Source organism: Thamnophis elegans, chromosome Z (genome assembly GCF_009769535.1).
Source record: "Thamnophis elegans isolate rThaEle1 chromosome Z, rThaEle1.pri, whole genome shotgun sequence".
Lineage (NCBI taxonomy): Eukaryota > Metazoa > Chordata > Lepidosauria > Squamata > Colubridae > Thamnophis > Thamnophis elegans.
The window spans coordinates 25,711,887-25,736,834 of NC_045558.1; the positions used below are offsets into that span (position 1 = coordinate 25,711,887).

Below are 24,948 nucleotides of genomic sequence, written 5' to 3' on the forward strand. Positions count from 1 at the left end.
GACTTAAACTTTGGTTCAGTGACTGGCTGAAATCGCAATGGTGCTGAACACTTAGAATCTATACATGAAATTATAGCTACTGTAGTGTTCTTATCATCATTTGAACAAAATTTGGGTGCTTGGCAATCTTTACAACCAAGCACAGGGAATTTGCAGCACCTCCTGCCTATTTTTCCACCCATCCCATCCTGCTGGTCTCTTGGGCCTACCCCCCATTTGGCTGGAATCCATAGGCTTTGGACCTGTTTTCTGCCCCGCTAGGTCCACATTACTTCTCTTCTCCATAATTCATTATGTTTCACTTCAGTTTTCTGAAAATTGCTTCAGGAAAGAGAACCAAACAATCCCCCACATGAACTTCCTGTATAGATCTGGCATGGTGCCACCCCAAAAGCGGGCACCATTTTAGAAGAGGACACAATTCTCAGCTTGTGTAGCTTCATTAAAAAGATAGTATAAGATGATCACCTTTCTTATCTGAACAAAGTTCAAAGATTATCTACTTGCATAACTATCTGAGAGGTTGATATTACTTAGCATCAAATGATTCATGTGCAATAAAATAATAAAAGTAATAAAAGAAGCCTATGTGTAATCAAATGTTTTATAACAGGTGTTGATTAATATTTACCCAGCAAAGGAGGGGAAGCTTTTTTAATACTCAGCCTGGAATTCAGAATTTCAAATGATTACATAATTCCATAATAATTAATTTCCTAGAAAAAATAACTACTGGTAATGCATGCTATATTTGGAACTTTTGTTCCTCAACATCTGGAGAATCACAGGTTTTCAAATTCATTCCATTCCCTATTTACACAAAACATATAATATTAGACTAAATATATGACAGTCTGCTCTATCAAGAAATTTCTGCACTTCTTTGAAGAGTATTCAATTTTATTTTTACATGTCCCATCTTATTCAAGATGATGTACTCTCTTCATTATGATTTTAGGACTGAAAATTTTATTATGCAACAATATTTGCATAATTGTACAAAATAATTATATTGGAAACTTTATTATGTTGTAGCAAATTTCAATGTTTATATTTGAAATCGAAAGATTTGACAAGCCTAGGTAGACCGATTTGATATATTTTCCCATAGGTTCTGCAGGTTAATGTAACAATTATAATTTTTTATTTAGCAAAGTGCTAAGGCAATTCTAATTTATTCTATGTAAAAACTGTTAATCAGATGTAGGTCCTATGAATATGGCCCCATTGAACCTAAAAAATTTAAGTTTTTAAGTGAGACATTTGTTAAGTGAGTTTTGTCCTATTTGCACCTTTCTTACTGCAGTTAAATGAATCACAGAAGTTGATAAATTAGTAACCTGGTTGTTAAGTGAATCTGGCTTCCCCATTGACTTTGCTTGTCAGAAGGTTGCAAAAGGGGAACAAATGACTCTGGAACACAGCAATAGTCATAAGTGTGAACCAGATGCCAAACATCTGAATTTTGATCACATGATGATAAGGATGCTGCAAAGGTTGTAACTGAAAAATGGTCATAATTCACTTTTTCAGTGTTGTTGTAACTTTGAATAGTAACTAAATGAACTGTTGTAAGTTCAGGACTACCTTTATACTTGAATTTCATCAATGACCTTTCCGTAAATTATCTTGTTTTATTTTGTTTCATGTGTGGTTGGATCTGATTGATGGCCATAACAACATTTCTACTACACTACAATACACTACAATTCTCATTATGTGTGGAAGTAAGAAATGTTTGATACAATGTCTCTACAAGAATTTATTTTAGCCTGAGAGATTTGTTAAAAAGTTAGTAAGAATTGAAACACTAAGAAGGGCAAGAGATTATGGATAGATACATAATACTTCTCAATATGAGAATTGCTTTATTAGGGATTACCATAAACCATAAACAAAATTATTGTTTTAAAAAAAGAATTTATTTTGATTTTTTAGTCAGTTAGCAATAGCACTTAGTACTTACACTTATATACCACTTCACAGTGCTTTAACAGCCCTCTCTAAGTGATTTACAGAGTCAGCATATTGCCCCCAACAAATTGGATCCTCATTTTATCCATCTTGGAAGGATGAAAGACTGAATCAACCTTGAGCCCCTCAGAATACAACTCCCAACTCTAGACAGAGTTTGCCTGCAATAGGCTAACCACTGTGCCATCATGGCTCCAGTTATTTAACTAATAAAGTGAACACTGGGACACTTCTCCTGACTGCAGTCTTAGTAAGATAAAAATACAGGAACTGAAGTACATTTGGAATGATCCCATGGCAAAACTGTTGCAAACCTACTTATCAGCAACCGGCAAATATAAGAAAGTCACAAATGCAAACTCAAGATCTTATTATCTGAATTGTGTTGAATTCAGTGAATTGAAAAGAGCAACCAGACAATTAACCTCTCCTAGAAGTGCCATTATGAACTTAACAAAGGGGCTAAATTTGGCACTAACAAATTAATGAAGATATTTCTAATTTGGAATATCAATGTTGTGTAGCAACCTGAGTATTAAAGTTAGTTGAATGGGGCTCTTCTTGGGATATGATCTTTGCAAATCACACAGAAACACAATGAGACTAGAATTTTAAGACATCAAAATGGACTTCATTTTGGAATATATTAAAAAAATTACAGAAGCCTTTGGATCTTACATGACTCAGTATAGTGTATTTTAGTGTCATTAGTATTTTTTAAAAGCCTGTTGCTGAATTGTTCAATGAATTATATTTTGCTTTGAGATGTATAGTATCAGCAATATTTAGCTAAATAAGTAAATTATGTAACCCCAATAAGCTTGCCTTCAAAAGTTGTGGGAGTTTCATCACTGGAGGCTTTCAAGAAGAGATTGGACTGCCATTTGTCAGAAATGCTGTAGGGTCTCATTCTTGGACAGGGGGTTGGACTAGATGACCTCAAGGTCCATTCCAACTCTGTTAATCCACACTCCATGAGAGAGAAGGGAGGCTACCAGTCAAATAACAGTAATACTGCTTTCTCCCTGCCTTTTCTTAAGGTTATATTTTTATTCTCCTTTTATTTATATTATTTCTTAACTCTATTTTCCCTCCAAATATTTATTCTTCTTTTGTTCTTTATTATATGTAGAAATATAATATATATGTTTGAAAATGATTGTTCAACTCCACTCCCACCATCCACACAAAAAAACCCCCAAGACATTAGGACATTGATATTCCGATCTCTATTTGGAGAAACAAATGCTGATCTTCAAAGGCATAAGTTTAAGGTAGGGACTTTTTTTTAAGGGAGGAGTTAGAAGGCAAGAGTTCATAAGCGTCAATTCAAGCTTTGTTAAATATTAGTTGTGGCAGAGGTGGAGATCAATTACCATGGACTTAACTTTCCAGGGTAGAACAAGGACGAAGGGGAAGGGCTACTGCTGACAGTTGTCTTCCACAATAAGTGGTTCCTTTATAACTGCTGGGTGTAATTGAGCAAATTCTTTTCACCGATCTACAGCCTCTGATCACACCTCAATCTTTAAGCTCCGAATAATTCAAAGACAAAAGGCAACCAATATATCCCAAATAGTAAGTCTGTGTTTTTATCTTTTTCACTGAATTATATAGATTGGGCACTTAACTACTTCGTTTAAAAAGAGTTGGAAAGATAAGATATCTAAGTAACCTGCTGTCCTAAGAGGACACTAATTTTCTCTCCCCGGCTGAACTTTCAGAAGTCAAGAATCACAATTTTGTCAAGTTTGGGCAGATAACGTTCATTTTGTTAACAAAATTATGAAATTATAAAATTGTATTACATTATGAATTATAAAATTATAAATTATAAAATTGTAAACAACTTTCCATCTTTGCTATTACTGGTGCCTTTAACTTTTTATTTATTTATGTTAATGTTGTGCATTACTTCTTATTTTTTCTCTGTGTAAACTGCTGTCCACTAAACTAAAGAACACCCTCTTACCTGCTAATATTATAAATTTGGATACAGGTTCCTGAAATAATATCCAACATTCTGATCTCTTAGGATTGTTCCAAGCACAGAAAATATATAAAACTGTGGCGCAAAAGCATCCAAGATAATACTTTATTTAATCAACCAAATTACTGAATAATGATTTTTAATATTATTTCATTTGTTTAAAAAATTTCTAAAACGTGTGCGTATTTCTGTTCTTAGTTTAGTGGCAGCATATTCCTTTGCACAATAAATTGGTTTATCATTTAATTTCCTGAGAAATTTATTTTTTCTACAGGTAGAAATGGTTTCTGAAAAGGAAGGAAAGAAACATATTAATGGAAATGTTAATGATGAGAATATTATGTTTGAAGATGCTTCTGAAAGCCAAAAGTAGGTTTTTCAATTTTAGTTTGCTGCTTTTTCGCATTTTCAGTTGATACATTGATCTGCTTTATGCCACTTGATTCTTTCTCTATTAGAGACCAAACATCCATTCAAAATATACCACTTTTCAGACCTAACTTCTATATTCAACAAATTTGTTGTCATATGATGGATTATAAGATAAACACTAATGTTTTATTTATTATTATTACATTTATTTTCTGCCCATATAGAGGTGACTCCATAGTCTCTATATACACTTATATTTAGTGTTGCGAATTTCTTAGTATATCTTGTTATTCATGTGCTGTAAAAGGGCATTGGACTTCTCTATGGCTTTACTAAGCTTTCATTTTAGTTCAGTGACTTTGTTTATTTTTTCTCTATTTCAGTCTTACTGTGTTTATTTTTTTCCTTTACATTTTTCAAACGTTTTGTTGAAAACTGCCTGCCTACAGAGTTTCAACAAGTTAATTATTATTTTTTTCAAAAAAAATATCATTTAAGAAAACCCTGTGTTACTTACGTTCTGCATCATCATCAACTTCTGACAAACTGGTGAAAGTGTACAAATATAGCTGGCTATTTATATTGCGTTCATGTTTGTTTTTGGTAGCTGAGAACATTCAGTGGGACAAACATATCCGACTTTCCCACTTTTGCCCCCTCCTCCCTATTGATCCTGTTTATAGATAGGCATAGACTCAGCAGCTGTTGTTTTTCTTATCATCTCCCTCTGGGACAGAATACTCCCGAGTTGCACAATGCACAGAGAGGGTATTTTGCTGGAAATAAGAACTTTGGTCTTAATAAATTGTCCGTTTCTGTTATAAGTATACACTCCAAGATCCTTATATTGTTATATTCACACATCAGTTGATAAACAGTAGTTCATTTAAATCCTAGCTAAGTCAAAATGACTTAGTAGACATCAGTGGTGGGATTCAAATAATTTAACAACCGGTTCTCTGTCCTAATGACCAGGTGGGTAGGTGGGGCTTAGTGGTAATGTGACCATGTGGGTGTGGCCAACTCAACATTACTCAGGTCGAAGGGCTCTTTGCCTTAGCTGTTACAATGTAATAAGGGTTAACCAAAGAGGCAGTTTCTGTAAGCAGGGCAATAAAGATTAAGCTAAATACACCAGAATGTTTCCTTCCTGCCTTCCTTACAAGATTAGCCCTGTAAAGCAGAAAAAAACCAAAAGAAGATTTCTTTCAACAACCGGTTCTCTGAACCTCTTAGAAAGTTAAGAACCGGTTCTCCCGAATAGGTGCAAACTGGCTGAATCTCACCACTGGTAGACATATAATGTTAGCCAATTAGATTGTAAACCATAATGGCTGTATTCACAGCACAAAACCAAGCAAAACATATTATGGCACAGTGAGCAAACTCAGTTATCAAAATAATAGGAAAACTTAAATGCTTTTCTCCTGCTTGACAGCGTTTGACAGGATCAGTTTCAGATTTAGGGAATTATAATTATCTGGGAAGATGTTGATTTCAATGAGTTTTAGCTAGGTTTTATTTACCCAAAATGAAAAAAAACACAAATTAAATTGAAAAGGATCAGATTTCAACGTTCTCATATATCAATATTGAATGAAATATTAAAACAAAACATTTTTGATGTAATTATTTGATAAATATTACATGGCATAAGAATACACAAGTCACTCTGTGGTGAGATGGGCAGCAAATAAATTTAATAAATAAATAAATATAAAATACACATAAGTCAGTTATACATTGTATCATAACTTAATGCACTGTTATTTACTAAGTACTAAGAATTCCTTAATTTAATTCTTTATTTATTTGAATTTATTCTGATTTAGGTCAATTAACAGCAAATCGAGAACCAAAGAAAAAAAATTCAAAAATAAACAATAAAATAGCATCATAGAATAGTTAATATTAAAATGAATTATGAGAAACCAATAATTTTGAGGTTCACAATAAAACACATTAAAAATAGCTACTTACACTGTTACATGGTTTCAAATATTATAGTATTCTATTTCTGAAAAAAATGGATTTTTGTCATCCTAAATTAACATTATGGAATAGTGCAGATTTTAAGGTATCCCAGTTAGGATCATTAGCACTTTCAGAGAAAAAATAGAAAAAATATAGAAATATAGAAAAAATGAAATTTGACTATATATTATTTTATAGGGAGAAGAAAAAAATCAAGGAAAAAATAAATATGGTCAGCCCATTTGCAGTGGTAAGTTTTAAATTTTTGTCGTTTTGTTTTGTTACCTTGGAGTCAGTGTTGATTTCTACTGACTGCCTGGATTAATTCATGCAGTTTTCTTGGCAAGATTTCAGAAGTTGTTTGCCATTGCCTGCTTCTTAGAGCTGACTTGCCCAAGATAACCCTGCTGGCTTTGTTCTTTAGGCAGGATTAAAACTCTTAGCCTTATATTTCTAACCTGATATTTTAACCACTACATGACACTGATTTTATTTTAAAATTTACAATTAAAATAGCAAAACTTTTTAAATATGTGTGTGTATGTATTCAATAAAATTAAATAAGAACATTCATTCTGTGAATATTATTTGAAATGTGTTGATTTGTATTCAAGCTATTTTTTTTTAAAGAAGGTGCCAGATAACATTGTTTTAAAGCAGGGGTCCCCAGCCCCCAGTTACCAGACCATGGGCTAGTACCGGGAAACTGGGCCAGGCAAATGAGCAAAGCCCCATTCTCCGGATACAGGCAGCATCCAAAACCAAGTACACAGAAACCTTTCTTCATGGAACTGGTCCCTGGTGACCAATTGGTCAGGGGCCACTGTTTTAAAGTATTAATATAAACCATATTATATTATAAATTGCTTAATTTAATGCAAGAATCTGAAAAAATAAAAAGTCAATGAATGCTGCTTGTTAGTTATGGAATTATCTCATAGATGTTTGTGTTCTAGTTGTATGTCAGTTATCAATAAGTGGACAATTTTTGCCTTGTGGATAATTTGCTTTACAGTTTCGTTACTCCGATTCCCTGGATAAATTATTAATGATAGTGGGCACTATTTTTGCAGCCCTTCATGGGGCTTCCCTTCCAGTTATGATGATTGTTTTTGGAGATATGGCAAATACCTTTGTTGGATCTGGAACTCTTCCTCTAGGTAAGAGGAGTCGATAATGTCATGAAAAGAATGCAAAGACAGAGAATTAAAGCATGTATCTTTTACAGTGGATCTCTAAGAAAACTGTCAAAAGTTTTGTAGGCTCTTAACTGCTGGCATTGGCTAGAGCAGGATTTACAAACAAGAGTGTTCTATTCTTAAATTACTGACAAATGGCTGTCCAGAATGGTATAAGATCTTCTACTTGGGCAATGGGTTGGACTACAAGACCTCCAAGGTCTCTTCCAACTCTGTTATTCTGTATTCTATATATAGTCATCCCTGTAAGACTGATACTGCAAGAGAAGAAACTTAAATGTACATTATAAACACAGTAAATATAGATCAATATATCTAGCACCAATAATAAATGTTATATACAAATTAGAATTATTTACCAAAATTAGAACTGACTGTAAAGAATAATCTTTGGAGCTTGTAAGCAGTGATAGAAACATAGGAAACCAGCCTTATGCCAAATTAAACTTTGGAATCATCTTGTACAAGTTCATATTCCAAAAATAGATGGGACCAAAATAAAAAAAAAGCTGTGTGAGCCACTGAAAAGCATATACAGGCCCATTTACTATTACTATAAAAAAAGATTGGCACTTTCAAATAACAATATTCATTTAAAATAAATATATACATTTAAGGAGAGAAATTAACATTTTGTGGATAATCTGGGAGGCTTTTCTTATTTCTTATTTGTTGCCACAGATTAGAATTTTCCTTTGTATTATAAAGGATAAACCTGTTTTAGAATTTACACTATATTTTTAATATTCTCTATCATGAAATGGCAAGAATTCACACTACCTATGTAGGACAAATGTAGTCAGAACTGATTCAAAGGGCTACAGAAAGTCCTAAGCCTTCGATTGTACCACAACCTTAGATCTAACAACATTTTAACAAGACTAATTAAATACTCTCCAACACTCTCTGAGCTTTATTATTTTCTGCTATCAACAGAGAACTGTGTATACAAGAGATAGCTGTAATATTCCTATTTTCTCTAGGATAACATGGCTACAGGTAGTCCTCATTTAGCAACCACAATTGAGACAGGCAACTTCATTTGTAATTACTAAATTGGAAAACACGTAAATGTGTTTGTGCTTTGCTTTTGCCCACTTCTCCATCCTTTGGAATGCTGGAATAGTTCGGAATGAGGGAATTACTGTTTATTTACTTTGATTGGAGAGAAAGGAATTACAAGAGAATAAGCAGGCACACAATGTACTTGAGAGACCGCCTCCTGCCAATTATCTCCCTTCGACCTATTAGATCGCACAGATTAGGCCTCCTCCGAGTTCCATCCGCCAGTCAGTGCCGACTGGCGACTACGCGGAGGAGAGCCTTTTCAGTAGTAGCTCCGACCCTTTGGAACGATCTCCCCGTGGAGATTCGCACCCTCACCACCGTCCAGACCTTCCGCACAGCCCTTAAGATCTGGCTATCCCGTCAGGCCTGGGGATAAAGATTTTAATCCGCCCCACCCGAATGTTGAATGAAAGTTGTGTTTTATTGTTTATTTTTTATTCACGTACTGTCTTATGTTTTGTCTTACACACACCCTCCCATGAATTGTAAGCCGCCCTGAGTCCCCTCAGGGAAAAGGGCGGCCTATAAATAATAAATAAAATCTAAAAATCTAAAAATGAGGAATGTTTACTCTCTTGTAAATTCTTCCAATCTCTACTCTGTGAAGGAAGAAAGAAAAATGGGTCAGGAACAGGACAAATGTATACTAACTGATTGAAATGGTGAATACGTAACAGTCAGAGACAAAGATTGCACAGTTAGTAAATGTGCACCTTGGTCAAAAAAATTATTTTTTCAGCTGCATCACAACTTCACATGGCCACTGCATGAAGCAATCAATAAATAAGGTCTATCTGTAAAGCCAAAAAGGACTAGAACCACAAGCCAAATTGATAACATAAGGAAGCATTTCTTCAGTTTTCTTTCTTTGAATATTATACCCTACATATTTTTTTTGAAATCATGATGTGCACAGTCATTCAAAATATTACTAAAAACCAAAGATATTTCTTTATTAAAAAGATAATTGCAGGAATAGCCACAACAAAGCTTATCAGGCAACCGTTATCTTGGTATTAACAAATGATACCATTTAATAACTGTAAAAATTTTTTATAATCTTGTGACTGGGGATAATCTTGTGGTTGGAGTTATTAAATTGTTAATTTCCCCTTAATATTATCTTTACTTGATTTAAACTATTTTTTTCTTCCTTCTACTTAGATAATAAAACATCTTTAACTAGTCCTTCCCAGTACCACCCTCTTAAGCAACTAGAAGAAAAAATGACAAGGTACTTTAAATTAATATATATTGTTATACATTACATAATTGACATGTTTATTAGTGCTTGTATATATAGTGTAATAAATGAGATTTTCATTTAAATTTTAATATTTTTAAACAAGGATTAAATAACTTCCTTTAATAAAGTTTGTAAGTCTCAATACAATGCGAACAATGAAGTTGCCTATACTTTAAACAAGCCATGTTAGTCTCAAGGTCGGTTATTGATGATAACATTCAGAAAACAAAAATGAGAAAAAGCTGATTAAAGTGATGCCTTATTTTGTTAGTAGTCCACAAGTTCTTATCTCAATAGATGCACTTTAGTTAGCTGCAATAAAGCAAGTTATGGTGCTCATAAAATAATATGCCATCACAGCATATGAACGTATGATCAGATCAATTATCCATCCCAAGTAGAACAGCTATGTTGTATATAAATTATTAAATGTTATAGTTTGGAGTGCAGAGGCAGTCATTCGAGGGCCTGATGAATACCAATGTTTTGGACTATAACTCAGATTCAGCCTGTTGAAACTCTGCTTCAACAATCTGGAAGTCATCAAGTTAGGGAATAATGCTTTGGTGAGCATTTTGATATTGGTGACACTCCAGAACCCAGGGAATTGGTGGAAGACTGCAATTCTATACTTCAGGTAATTGTATTTATGCAAAAATGGGACAAAAGAGGTTAAAAATGGTTCTGCCCAAACTGCTATTTTTCCCCCTAGTATTTTACATGTAGGTTTTTACTGTGTTTCCCTGAAAATAAGCCCTATCATGAAAATAAGCCCTACCATGATTTTTGTGTATGTATGTAGCTAATGTGAGCCATATTTCAAAAAATAGCCCTAGTTAAGACCCTGCCTATTCCATCCCACTGTCTGGTTGCTCAAGGCTGCAATAGGGCACAAGGCTGGGTGGTGCAGTGTCGCTGCTGTCACAAGGTGAGGCGAGGCAAGTGGGGGGGTGGTTGGAGCTATCCCAGGTCCCCAGACCCATGCATTTCGGGATCCCCACAGCCAGGCCACTTCCTGCTTGGTGACCCACCCTCACCTCTTCCCTTTCACTCTCTTCCCAAGCCAGACAGCCACTTTCTGCCATTTCTGAGTCAGGGGGGAGTGACAGCAAAAGGTTTTTACCACTGCTGAACATTAGCTGTGTCTGCCACTAGAGGGGCTTTCATTGGTCCCTCCTCCCTTCAGATCACCTGCCCAGTGATAGCTGCCACCTTCTCTACCTGCCATATTTCCTCGCTCTGCCTCCTCACTGTTCATTGGTTGCATTGTATGGTTTCAATAGCGGCAGCTCTGGAGGCTGCTGGTAGGAAGCAGTGGCAAACGGGGCAGGGGACATACATACACATATCCTGCCTCACCTCAAGGCACTCCCTGGCCTGGCTAAGCTATGGGGAAACTATGTTGGCTGGAACTGGGCGAGGAAGGCCAGGCTCCCCTTCCCTGATGTTTCTGCAAAGCCCTTGAGGTTTTGTGTGGATAAGCAGATCTGCACCTGCTTCAGGCGGCAAACAGAAGAGCTTTGCTCTTTTCCTCCAGGGCCTTTGAAATTGCACCTCACTTCGCTTTTCTGCCTTAAAATCCAAAGAAGACATGTTTTCCTCTGGATCAGCTGAGGATAGCTACTGGTATGATTTTTGTAAGAAGCTGAATGTGTATATGTGTCCAGTACCCTTCTCACGGATCGGCCTGAGGGAAACGGATCTGCTCTTCCATGCAAAATCTCAAGGGCTTTTCAGAACTAAAGGGGAAAGGGAGCCTTCCTTGCCGTCCTCACCAAACTCCAGGTGAGGTAGTTTTCCTGGAGCTTAGCGTTCTTCCATACAAAGGAGCAATACAACTCAGGGAGGACAAGTGGCAGAAAACAGGGCTGCCATTTCCAGAAAGGTGAAGGGAGAAGGCAGACATGGGACAATACAGGCTGGTGAGAAAGTGGGGATCAGTGATCGTTGCACAGTGGAAGGAAGGAAGGGAGGGAGAGAAAGAGAGAGAGAGAGATCCAATCCAACCAGGGCTGGCAGCTGGGGTGCCCCATGCTGCTGTGACTCCACCCACCAACTCTCCCATGGCTGTGTGGGCAGAGACTCAAAGAGGACCAGGTAGCCGAAACCACCAACCCAGGGATGATACAGAGAGACTATCAACAGCTTCCAGAGCTACCACCTTTGAAACCATATGATGCAGGCAGTGAACAGGGAGTGTGCAGCATGAGGTGGCATGGTAGGTAGAGGAGGAGGTGAGTTGCTGCTGGGCAGGTGATGGACACGGAGAGGCGGTGGCTGATGTGCAACAGCAGTGGAGGCCTTTTGCTGTCATTCCATCCTGGCTTTGAAACTGAGGTAAGGGGACTGAACCTCCCCCATTCATCCTTCATAGCAAGGCAGTCCATCTTGGGAGAGGAGTAAAAGGGAAGAGGTAGGGATAAGTTGCCAAGCAAGGAGTGGCCCAGCTGCAAAGGCCCTGAGGTACATGGGTCTAGGATGCTTGTGGCAGCTCTATCCCCCCCCCCACTTGCCTTGACTCATCTCGTGGCAAGGCAAACCCAGCCCCAAGAGCTGCAGTCTCTCTCCAGCAGCTGCTCAGGCCTGCCAGATGCATGGCTGGCATCTCCTGAAATACCCCAGCACTCAGCCATGGAGGAGAAGGTTGAGCTGGCAAGGGTGCTGCAGACAGGATGCCGTCTCACTTCAGTGCCCTCCCCAACTCTCCAGTGCTTTGCCCATATTTCGGCCCTGGGATGCTGCCTCCCCACTCACATCTCCAGCGACCAGCCAGGGAGGATTCCCCCCTCAGCATCCTCAGGGCAAAGGCTCCCTACTCAATCCAGAGGAGCATCAGCCTGTCCATTCACCTCGCCTCCCTTCGCACCCCACCTAACGTGGCCATCCCAGTGCTGCTGCGGCTGGGCTGGCATGGGAAAGCCATGTGTGCCCCTCCCCCAATCCAAACTCTCTCATAGTTGGCCTGCCCCCACTCTTCGAGGTTGACTCAATTGCTGCCGCACTTCAAAGCTCTGAGTTTCCACCCCATGTTCAGGTCATGCCCAGCTGTTTGTACCGAATGTTGTCCCAACCCACTCCTGTGCGCTCACTGACATCCCCCAAAATAACCCTTGGTGCTTATTTTGGAGCCCCAAACCGGGTCTTATTTTCAGGAAAACACGCTACCACCCTACAACTAAGGGTGATAAGCCAGAAGAGGCAAAGGAAGAGGGATCAGGGAAGATAAAAATACAAAATGGCAGAGTTCCCAGTGTGATGTCACAACACGTTTCATCATTTTGGCTAGATGTACATGCCTATGCCTGCAACAAGAATCTTTCTGCAAATTAAAGCAATATAAATGTATTCACCAAGTCAAGATGGCTTAATGCTTTGAATAGTTTGTTTTATGCAGCAAACTTCCCCAAGTTGCCTTCATGCTGTGTAGGACTAGACGTCTCATAATTCATCAGGCAGAGGAGCAAATAGCGATATTTGCTATGTATGTTGGGTAAGTTATTTAGAAGGCTGATAGGAGTGACCTTCAGGACAGCATGCTTCCATCTGAATGCAAATTTCTTGAGGAGAACAGGAAGACCAGTGTTGTACTCATAATATTTTTAGGACCCTAATAACTATGAAACAATCTAAGCAGATATTTTTTGGTCAGGTATGTCATGTTTTTTTACTTGTTTACATTGAGTATATTCCACATTATGGTCAATTCCTTTCTTAAGATTAATTATGATGCTACAGACAAACATAGGTTACTTTCTTGAATTTACGTCTACAATATTGTATTTCAGTTATGCATACTGGTATTCAGCCATAGGAGCTGCAGTTCTTGTCTCTTCCTATGCATACATTGCATGTTGGACACGTGCGGCGGGCCGCCAGATCAGAAGAATTAGGCAACAATTTTTCCATGCCATTATGAGGCAAGAAGTAGGATGGTTTGATGTAAATGATGTTGGACAACTGAATACACGGCTTATAGAGTGAGTCCACATTTCATGCTTTTTCTTCAGTAATTAATTTAATTTATCATTGATTAGCTTTAAAGATTTAAATCCCAATTGCTTAGTTTGGGTTAACAAAATTCAGCTCTGAAAATGTACTGTATATGTGTAGCACTAGAAGATAACAGGGTAAAGATTCTCTGCTTTCTATTGGTCTCCAAAATTACGTTGTCCAAGGGAAACGTCTGCTTGAAATTACCAATCTAAAATGTATATGCATCTTTGTTTCTGCTTAAAATCTCCATCAAATTCATTCATTACTTAGCAAAACAAAGCAAAAGTTAGCAAAAATACCTTATATTAAGTACACTTGGCTTTTATATAGAATGCTTACCAATTATGCTTCTTCCAGTTCATTGTGTTTTTCTTCAATCCTTTTTAATTTTTCCCTTTATTCAGGCTGCAACTGTTGTATATGTGTATCTTTTGGTAAGAGGAATATATATTCTATATCCATGTATATACTCAAACTGTGCTGTGTCAAGACAACTGAAGTATGTCAGAAAACCAGCAAAAATGCAGCTTGATAGTTATTTTCTGAATATTACCCTAACACACTTGCTCTAATTTTTTTCAGTGATGTATCCAAAATCAATGAAGGAATTGGTGAAAAAATCGGAATGCTGATTCAGGGAATATCAGCATTTCTATCAGGATTTATAGTCGGATTCATTAAAGGATGGAAATTGACTCTTGTAATCTTAGCTGTCAGTCCTGTTCTAGGACTTTCTGCTGCATTTTGGGCAAAGGCAGGTATACTTTTGCTGAAACGTAATGGTATAGTACACAATTCACTCATTTCAATCATGAAAATGCCATCATGGTTCCCTCTTAGGGGATTACATTTCTGTACTCAACATTTCCTACTTGTGAAAATGAAGATAATATTCAACCTGTATCTGCATTTGAGAGTGTCCTATGTCCTTTAAGAGAACCTTTTTCACGCTTGAGCAAATCCACTCTGCTCTTCTCCATATTTTGAGACTTACCTGACCCTTGGGAAACTCAGCTGTTTAAACATTATCCTTTTTTTCTAAATCATTCTCTCCTTTAGCCAAGGCAATATGGTGCCTTTGCCTGCTCCCTGATCCTCCAGATCTTCCCTTGTATTTTGCTGCTTCCATTTCAGCAGTCAGTTTTCAGAACAATTCCTTGCCATGAGTGGGGAAAAAAATACATGGCAAGGGATAAAAGAAGACCAGGCATTGCAGTCTGTGATTGTATATGCTTTTTAAGCCAAAGGCAGCTCAGTGGGAGAGTGAAATACACGATGAAAAGCTTTTTTTGAGATTTGAGATTTTATTAATATTTGTATGCCGCCCTTTTCCCTGAGGGGACTCAGGGCGGCTCACACAAAATCAGGGGAGGGGAAAACAAACATTGACAAAGAAACATATGGTAAAATAGTCAGCAACATACATTCATCATTCGGGAGGGGCAACTATCCTTGTCCCCAGGCCTGACGGGCTAGCCAGTTCTTAAGGGCTGTGCGGAAGGCCTGGACGGTGGATATAAAACTTCCCTAAAGATAAGATGGACATCATTGATGACTGTCTAGAATTTGGCTACCTACAAAATAAAGTTAGAGTAGGCATAGTGGGTTCCCCAAAACAGGTCAATGCTGCTGCCAAGGAATCCTCTGAAAAATCAGCACACTAGGCACAACCACATTGTGCTGTGCTCATATTATTTAAAAATCAAAAGCAATGGCAAAAATAAGAAAAACGCCAGAACTTATTAAGAAGAGAAGAGAAAGGTGGGGAAGAGAGAGTTCTGGCCATGGAAAGGGGAATAAAGATGGGGCAGGTAGAAATTACTTGATTTTAGGAAGAAATATATTGTATGTTTCTTTTTGTGGGCGGGGGATATAGGCAGTGTCTAATCTCCAATTAGATTAGAAGTAAAAATGAAGCTGGTATTAGATTTCATGAAAAATTGTTTTAGATGGAAAACTTTTTTCTTCTGCACAGATCCTTTCTGCATTCACTCATAAGGAACTTGCTGCATATGCAAAAGCTGGGTCAGTTGCTGAGGAGGTCCTAGGCTCTATCAGAACAGTTATAGCTTTTGGAGGACAGAAGAAAGAAATTGAAAGGTCAGGAAAATCTGTTAATTTTACATAGAATCTCTGGGGCTTCCCATATATCTGGCTAATTTCGTTCTGTGTATTTGACTCTTCCAAAAGCATATAAATGATAGACCAGATAGATTTCATCCCTATACTCTTCCATCATTATTCATAAGAGTTGATCTAAATCTTAGTCTTGTCAAAATATCGCTGTTCCAAATTTTTGGGACTACAGTTCCTATTGTCCTCAATCATCAGGGAGTTGAAATGAATAACTCTTGCAAAACTGCAAATTTGGGAATTGTAATGAAATAGAGTACTCTACAGTCTGATTCTTTTTCCTTTTTCCTTGTTTTGATTCCTCTTGTTCATTCATGCAGGACTTGTAGTAGCTTTCCAGGAGTAAATCTCAAGTGTTCGTGATAAAAAAAGGAAAATAAATGGATTTGAATATGAGTTATACACATATACAAGCTGCTACTTAAAGGGCACTATAGCAGCAAGTAGGAAGGAATAACTGAATAATTAGAATAACTAATTGTGGCCAAAATTAAATAATGTAATACTGTTGTTGCCAAAAAGACTGATAGAGAATGTAGCAATAGCAATAACACTTAGACTTATATTCCACTCTCCAATGCTTTACAACACTCCCCGAACAGTTTAAAAATGTAAGCATATTACACTCAACAATCTGGATCCTTATTTCATGTATCTCGGAAAGATGAAATGCTGAGTCAACCTTGAGCCAGTTAGGATCACTGGCAGTGGGCAGAGTTAGCCTGCAATGCTGCATTCTAACCATTGCGCCACCATGCCTCATAGAAATTGACCATTTGATCAGTTCAGGATAAACTCTTCATTTAACATATATATTCTTATATTAATTAAATAAATAATTGTTGCTTGTTCCTTTTTCCTTGAGTAAATGACAAGTAGTTGGTTGTAATCATTAATTTTGTGCAAAAATATTTTTTCTAGAATTATGATAAGCAAAACACATGAGTATATATTTTCTTAACATACATCAACAACTATAGACAATATAATCCAGAAGAAAATGACTTTCACATTCAATGCAATTATAATGTTTGCCATTTTTCTTTCAGGTATCATAAAAATTTAGAACATGCTAAAAACATTGGGATAAGGAAGTCTATGAGTACCAGCATTTCACTTGGAGTTGCTTTCTTATTTATATATGCTTCCTATGCATTGGCTTTCTGGTATGGAACTACATTGATAATAGATGAAAACTACAGTATTGGAGAAGTCCTTACAGTAAGTGTTGACAATTAGCTGTACAATTTTATTTTGCAAAAACAAGAGAACATACAATTAATAATAACCAATTTCCAAACCTGGGTCTTAATGGTGTGAAAACAACTTTACAATGCACATGTACAAATCCATATACTATTGTATTACTTAGAAGTTTGTTTGATCTTGAAAAGCGTAGCATGTAGAAGATTACCACAAAGTCCCAGGGCAATAGACAGGAATAGGCAGATCAAGTAGTATCTTGGAAGAAAGCAATTGAAAACCATATCTCTAATATTTTCAAGAAAAGGTGAGGTTAACTTGAAGGAGACTGTCATGAGAGATGACTATCAACTTCCTGTCTCTCTTATGGATGTCCTGGAAATACCATCTCGATGGCAAAAGGAGATAAATGTCTCCTTGATTTGAACCATCACAGTGGCATTCCCGGTCATCTCTGTTGCTCCCTCTGCTAGCTGTTTATTTGAATAACTTATGCAAGAGGACCCTTGGTTCAGCTTATTTCATGACAAAGCTGCTTTGGCCAGGCTGGATTTTCCCTTTAAGAATACACTTTTGATTCTGTTTATTTTCTCTCTCTGCTTCTTCCATTGTGTCCTTTGCAGCAGGTTCTGCTGATAACTGAAGTGTTCATTGGATTCTACTTATCCTTAATTTCCCTGCCCTTTCCTTAACATTCCACTTCGGTTCCCATTAGCCCAGCCTGCCACCTGAAATATGCCTTAACACATGTACTTGCTTCCTTTCATTGTGCAACCCAGCATGATTATTTGTCCTGTTTCCACAATCATTCAAGTGGTTAGGTTAGGACAGTTGAAGACAAATAAAGCTGTATATTATTGTTTGGCGAGGCACTGCATATTTTCTGCTTTGAAACCCTCCCAACTGTCTGTTTATAGTATATTTATAGGGCATGTTTATTTTTAATCCTTTTCTTTTTGGCTGCCAAGTATTAGAGGCAATTGTTCTTAAATAGGAAAAGTCTGAGATGTGAGACCATCACATATTTTGCTGGTAGATTTTTTTGAACTAGGAGGTTTTTAAGGTGCTTTTAGGAAATAGTGCAGAGATATTTAGTGCTTCCTTTCCTTTTTTGCCAAACACTGCATGACATTGTAGCTTAACATAGTAAAAAAGCATGGTTTGGCAGAAGTTTTGGCTTATCAAGTTCAGTAAATATTGGAGCATGCATTGAAGTAAACTGTATGTAGCACATAGGCCAATTCTAATTCTAAGCAATGTTAAAAAAAATCATGATGGTTGGCAGGGGTGGGCTAACTATGATTCACAATTTCTTTTATGCAACATATTTTTTATAGAAGGAAATTAAACCTGAAAAATTTTATCACCTACCATTTGTAGATTTTCATTTCTCTAGTTTCAGGGCATTTTAAAAACTACAACATGTGGTCTAAAGTAGGGTTTATTGTTATTTAAAATCTAAGGAGAAAAGCCTACTGAAAAATGGAAAAGATATAACGAATAGAAGGAATGATCTTGAGGAACAGAAGGAACAACACTACCAAGACAATGTTCAGATAAAAGAAACCTGTCAAGGCAGATCTATAACCTGAGAAAGCATCTAAGACAAGACCCTCTCTAGTTCTCATGAAGATAAAGGAGGGGAACTAGAAGCACATTCAGACTTGCAGAATTCTGCTATAATAACCTTATGATAAATGTAGCATTAGCCTACATGACTTCGGTTTCCCAATTTGGTTTATCCTGAAGAGCTGACATTATAGAACAGATGTATCTACTTTGTATCATTGCCCAAACCTCAGCCACTTTCTGAAATTATTACTGTCTTCTCCAGTTTTGTAGGAATAGTTTAAGTCCCCCAAACCCCAAGTGATGTCTTACATTACTATCCGTTTTGATCTTGTGTGTTTTTTTACTTACCGGTTCTTTAAAATGTTGTGAATCAAAAATATTTGGACACCCTTCTATCTATTGTGTCAACTGAAAACATTGACTTCAGTCCAGAGGCCAGGCCAGCATGCATTATTATACATCATTTCTTTTTAGTTTGTATTCAAATATATTTTAGTTTACTTTTATTCCTTTATTTTTGTGTCTCATGGTTTATTTTATGTTACTTGTGAATCACCCAAAGTAATTGAGAGTCAGGACAGTCCATTAAACAAACAAACAAATAACAGAATAAAAAATATAAAATATGCTGCAATTAAAAATCTCTTATATTTACTTTTTAGAAGCTTAGTTTGATAGTGCAGAGGATTAGAATTTGGTTAGACTATTTTAATATCATCTCAGTAAAAATGACATTTTCCTACAATGCAAATTTTGAAATGGTTAGTTATACCAATACATTTGCACACTGAATACAGTTATACAAACACTATACTGAGAATATTTACTTGCAAGCATCATTGTTTCTTACAGTCAACATTTTTTGCTTGCTGAACTTCAGCCAATCATTTTTATATTACCGGATATGAAAACTGTACAGCTGACAATGGATGTTTCTTTTTGTTCTGAAACACTTTCTGCGTAGGTCTTCTTTGCTGTACTCATTGGAGCATTCAGTATTGGCCAAGTCTCTCCAAACCTAGAAGCATTTGCTAGTGGCAGAGGAGCTGCATATGCAGTATTCAATATCATAGACAATGTAAGTATCTTTTTTGGAACTATGCCTAAAAAGGAAAAGATCCAAAGAGTTAGAGATCTGCTAAAGGTTTTAATTATAATTGGGAAAACCAGGTGACAAGGCCATTAGCTCCCTATGTTGTAACATGATTTGTAGGAGAAGAGCAGGTAGAGTTGGGGGGGGGGGGAGAGTTAAGGATGTATCAGCTTAGACTCATAAGATTCCCACAAATGGTCCAGATCTGACCCCTCTTGAATTCCCTTACTTGGCATCAATTTAGTATTGAACTTTAGTTGACTAGATTCTTGTGTATAAGTTTGAGGAATAAATATGAACTACAACTTAACATATGGTCTTTTGCTCCTGGCATGATTAGAACTACAATACAGATAGTCCTTGACTTACATGATGTTGGTTGCAGAGTGTCTGAAATGCAAACATATGAACAGAGAGTGGGGATGAACCATGTCATAGATATATTGGGGGGGTCTTTTGTAACATTAAATGATCAATAAGCAATTCATTGGATTTCAATGATTGTCTGTGATTGGATCGTGCAACAGTCCAGAAGACTATTAGATAGAAGAAAGAGTTTTTGCTACTGTTTATTGATTGGCTGGATTTTGTAGCCTTGGCCATGTGGCAAACATATCAGATTTGTTTTTCAAATCTATGCATACCTAAGGTAACTCTTCAAATCTAGCCATTGCAAATATTGTTAATTGCCTCTTTCTGGTTTTATTGAATAGCCATGTTAATCTAATAGTAAAACTAACAATAACAGTAAAAGCTAAGACTGTATTTCAACATTGGCTAAGAAGTCAATAGAGAAAATAGATTTGTAGCATTTCTCACTACAGTGAAATGGTCAACTCAGTTCATTGTTAATATATTTTTAGAAATAAAATAAAGCAGGGTCTAGATGAATGATTAGGAATAGCTGTATAGCGTGACAACTAACAGCATAGAAAGTAAAATTAAATTAGTCTTTGCACTTACTCTGTAAATGGTTAATGTATGTTAATTGTATGACCTCAACAAGCATAGTTGAAGAATAACATAAAAGTCAGTAAAAGATTGCCTCAGAAACCAAAACAGAAGTTGAAACATGTATTGAGGAACAGAAAAGGAAAAAAAGATATGTCCATTTTATTTCGAATATATTTTAATGAGAACTCTTCTTTGTTTCTATGAGCTAAGCCAAGAGAGACTTCATGAAATTATTTGAAAAGGGAAACGTAGGTCAGCAACAAGAAAGAATGCTAAAATGTTGTTCGTAAATATCTAAATTGGCTGTAAACTAAGGTGTAATTTCACATTACAGTACATTCATACATTACAGTAAATCAAAATATATTTAATTATAGTTTAGACTAGAATCAGAATTGATTGGATTTATAAATCTAATCATAGTAAGCTATAACCCATTGCTTATAAATCACAATGGGTAGATATTTAAACATTATGTTAAGTTAAAATCAAACTATGATACTGTATCTAAGCACTGATTTCATCAACAAGACACTGTCTAGATATGCATAATTCTCTGATCTTCCTGACCAGCGTGGCCTTTCCTTCCAGTCTGGGTTTTGAAGGTCACAGATCTGGATAGTATACAGGTTGGGCAAGAATGTATATAATATGCTGTGTTAAACCAATGTGAAAGATAATTATGGCTGCTTATTTTAAAATTTTATTTGAACTTTCATATTATATAACTTGTATGCAATATTTTCTTTTGTTTTCAATCTACAAATGATTGAAACTGTTTGGATTTAATTTATTATTTCCTTTTATGTAGGAACCACAAATTGATATTTATTCAGAAAGTGGCTATAAACCTGACAAAATTACAGGAAATCTCAGTTTCCAAAATGTAGATTTTAATTATCCAGCAAGGCCAGATGTTAAGGTATTGTGAGTTAAACCATGAAGTATTTTTCACTACTAAATTTAAATTATAACTAATCAGTTTCAAATATTAAAGGAAGATCTCAATACTGTATAGCTTTATTTAGAACTGGCAAGAGAATAGAAATTGGTGCATATGTATATGTATATGTATATGTATATGTGTATGTATGTATGTGTGTGTGTGTGTGTGTGTGTGTGTGTGTGTATATATATACACACACACACACACACACACACACACACACACACACACTAAACCAATTCTACAAAGACTTCATAGCAAAACACCACATTATTGCTTTCAATTAGATTTTCCTACAGGTTATTTCCAAATGGGCTGGGAGCCACATTTGAATTTTTGGTCACTATGAAAATTCTATGAGTTACAGTTCCAAGAGACATTTTGAGACCACCAAAATAGAGAAGTCTTCTGTAAAATGGGTGAAATGTTATGTAATTAATGTTTTGCCCTGAATGCTCACTTAATTCCTTGGTTTTGTTTTGTTTTTAAAATCATGTACATAAATAAATGCCAATGATTGAAGCAAAAATAAATGTGGCATAAAAGTAAAGTAAAAATAATTTATTCAGAGTAATCTTAAATATATTTCATTTCCATCTAATACTTCTGTATGAACTTGTCTTAGGGCTGCATAGTCTAGGAGCATAGATATCTCTCTGCCATTATTTTGTGAAATAAAACACATTTTATTGTTACTTGTGATCCAGCACAACTTATCCTATTTTCCTCATTCAGATATTAAAAGGATTGAATCTGCAGATCAATAGTGGACAAACAATAGCCTTGGTTGGCAGCAGTGGTTGTGGAAAAAGTACAACTGTCCAACTGATACAAAGATTTTATGATCCCTTGAAAGGCATGGTAAGATATTTGAAGCCATCTAGGGTACCTGAAACACATTTTATATTAAATATCAGATAGCTTTCCATAGGCAGAAAAGAAATAATTATGCCACAATGAATACAGTACTTGAAGTCAAGCAGATGGTAGCAGCATTGGAAGCAAGACTTGGAATGACTGTAATCAGAGTCTCTTGATAGTGCTTGAGACTTCTTTTATTCACTAAATCCATCATATCAGTTAGTTCCATGAAAAGGAGAGAGGATGAAAGAGGAGATCTATATACCATTTACATGGCTGGAAAAATATTTAAAGGGACTTTTTAACACACAAATGCCTTGTGTGTCTAATTACACTTAACCAAAAAAGTATAATTATTCTATTCTATTTTATTCTACTCTACTCTATTTTTCTAAAGGGTATTTTATTTGAAAATCCTAACCTAGTTTAATATGATAACCATTTTGCACCCAATGTAGAAGGAAAATGGAGAAAAAAGTACTTTGGAAAACATAGGAAAAACTTTTTCATTACAAAAAAAGCCCTTCTAAACATTAACTTCAATTTTCTTCAATACAATATTTATGTATAGTTCTTGGGAAATTAAGTAACAGAGTTATGCTAATAAGATATATTGATTGAGATAAATTAATGTATCCTAATTTTTATTGCTGATTATCTGACCATTTTAGTTAAACATTATTTTATTTTCTAGACAGTTTTAAGAGTGGCTATTTCCTTAAATGTATTTCAGATAAGAATAATAAACATTTCTGTGAATCATACAATAGTTAATGTAAATAATACCAGAATAACATTTTTCCTTTGTTTTTGAAATATTTAATCACATTCTTGCAAAATAAAGAGCTTAAAAGTAGAATACAATTAAAACTACCATATTTCCCCAAAACATGGTATTTTATTTTGTGCTTGGCCTTATTTTCGGGGAGGTCTTATTATTTTTGAGGTGCAGGAGGCAATGAACATGATCACCTCATGGCTGCTGCTGTGCTGCAATATTTTCGGGAAGGGCTAATGTTTTTTGGAGGACTTATTTTAGCACATGTTCTCAAAAGCCCGATTGGGCTTATTATCCAGGGAGGTCTTATTTTTGAGAAAATGGGGTATTCTAATTATTAAAATAACTCATATAATATCACCAAGAATGGGATAAAATAAACATTTTTGCTTTGTTTTAGATTACCATTGATGGACAAAATATTAAGACCCTGAATTTAAGGTATCTGAGGGAAATTATTGGTGTTGTGAACCAGGAACCTGTACTATTTGCCACAACAATTGCAGAAAACATTAGACACGGCCGTGAAAATGTCACCATGGAAGAGATGGAAAAAGCTGCCAAAGAAGCCAATGCTTATCAGTTCATCATGAATTTACCTGATGTGAGAAATTATATTGATTATTGCCTTCGGTTATTCTAACATCTTAAGACAGTGTTTTTCAACCTTTTTTGTGCAAAGGCACACTTTTTTCATGAAAAAAATCACGAGGCACACCACCATTAGAAAATGTTAAAAAATTTTAACTCTGTGCCTATATTGACTATAGGCAGGTGTTTTTCCCACGGCACACCTTACACTATGTCACGGCACACTAGTGTGCCGCGGCACAGTGGTTGAAAAACACTGTCTTAAGATATAGTGCTTTGTAACTCTTTAAATTATAGTGGACATGCAGGAAACATAAAGAAGCATAACATTAGCATTACAGTTCCCAGCAAATGCATTAGTGATAACCTCAAGCTGTCCGGAAGACAGGTAGTGGGGAATTACTAGCCTAAGGCCATGTGTATTTTTCATTTATTTCAGCTTTATTTAAGATAATACACTAATAGCATCAGTAAAACTACATGGAGCCCTTGAAAACCTTTCATAGGAATGGAATATGTAATCCAACCCAGTTTTTCCAAAGTTTCCTGGTGCCATCAGGTGATAATCACAATTCTAATAATTTCCAAGCACAATAGCTGAGTCAATTGGAATCAATATATGTGGATATGTTGACCAGATCATGGAAGACTGCTCTGTGTTACCTGTGTTTACACACTGCTAATCCAGTTTTCCTTTAGCTTTAGTTATGATACTAAAAAGGCCAAATGTTTTTGCTACATTGGTGTTCTATGGACAGCATGTTGCCATCCAGCAACACAAGAGAATCAGTACCAATTATTGGACTAGAACTGTGGAGACCCAGATTCAAGACTACTCTCAACCTTGGAAATTTACTAGTTTGAGCCAGTTACACCCTCTTAGTTTACTTTATCTCACAGAATTATTGGGTGGGGGAGGGAATTGGATGAGGTGGATATGCATATATCATTTAAAACTCTCCTGTAAGAAAAAAGGGATATAAATAAAATAAATATGCTAT

The 24,948-nt window shown here is 36.1% G+C and overlaps 2 protein-coding genes across 6 annotated transcripts in view; one reads left to right on the plus strand and one right to left on the minus strand.

The window, feature by feature from the left end:
- The window catches only part of RUNDC3B (RUN domain containing 3B), a 64,480-nt gene extending 59,510 nt beyond the window's left edge, over positions 1-4,970 (minus strand). For all 3 annotated transcript variants that reach the window (XM_032238028.1, XM_032238030.1, XM_032238027.1), the window contains exon 1: positions 4,854-4,970. The gene's annotated coding sequence lies outside the window, so the exon portion shown is untranslated. The remainder of the gene's footprint in view (positions 1-4,853) is intronic.
- Positions 3,340-24,948, plus strand: part of ABCB1 (ATP binding cassette subfamily B member 1) — a 45,122-nt gene continuing 23,513 nt past the window's right edge. Inside the window, exons 1-13 of one of the 3 annotated variants that reach the window (XM_032238026.1) lie at positions 3,340-3,552; positions 4,239-4,333; positions 6,509-6,560; positions 7,326-7,470; positions 9,742-9,811; positions 13,609-13,800; positions 14,399-14,570; positions 15,792-15,916; positions 16,999-17,170; positions 19,689-19,802; positions 21,583-21,693; positions 22,453-22,578; positions 23,757-23,960. In XM_032238026.1, coding sequence (XP_032093917.1) covers positions 4,245-4,333; positions 6,509-6,560; positions 7,326-7,470; positions 9,742-9,811; positions 13,609-13,800; positions 14,399-14,570; positions 15,792-15,916; positions 16,999-17,170; positions 19,689-19,802; positions 21,583-21,693; positions 22,453-22,578; positions 23,757-23,960 — 1,572 coding nt within the window. In that variant the 5' untranslated portion in view covers positions 3,340-3,552; positions 4,239-4,244. Of the gene's footprint in view, positions 3,553-4,238; positions 4,334-6,508; positions 6,561-7,325; positions 7,471-9,741; positions 9,812-13,608; positions 13,801-14,398; positions 14,571-15,791; positions 15,917-16,998; positions 17,171-19,688; positions 19,803-21,582; positions 21,694-22,452; positions 22,579-23,756; positions 23,961-24,948 lie in introns of those variants that run through there. The other 2 variants (XM_032238024.1, XM_032238025.1) reach the window with 2 other exon arrangements.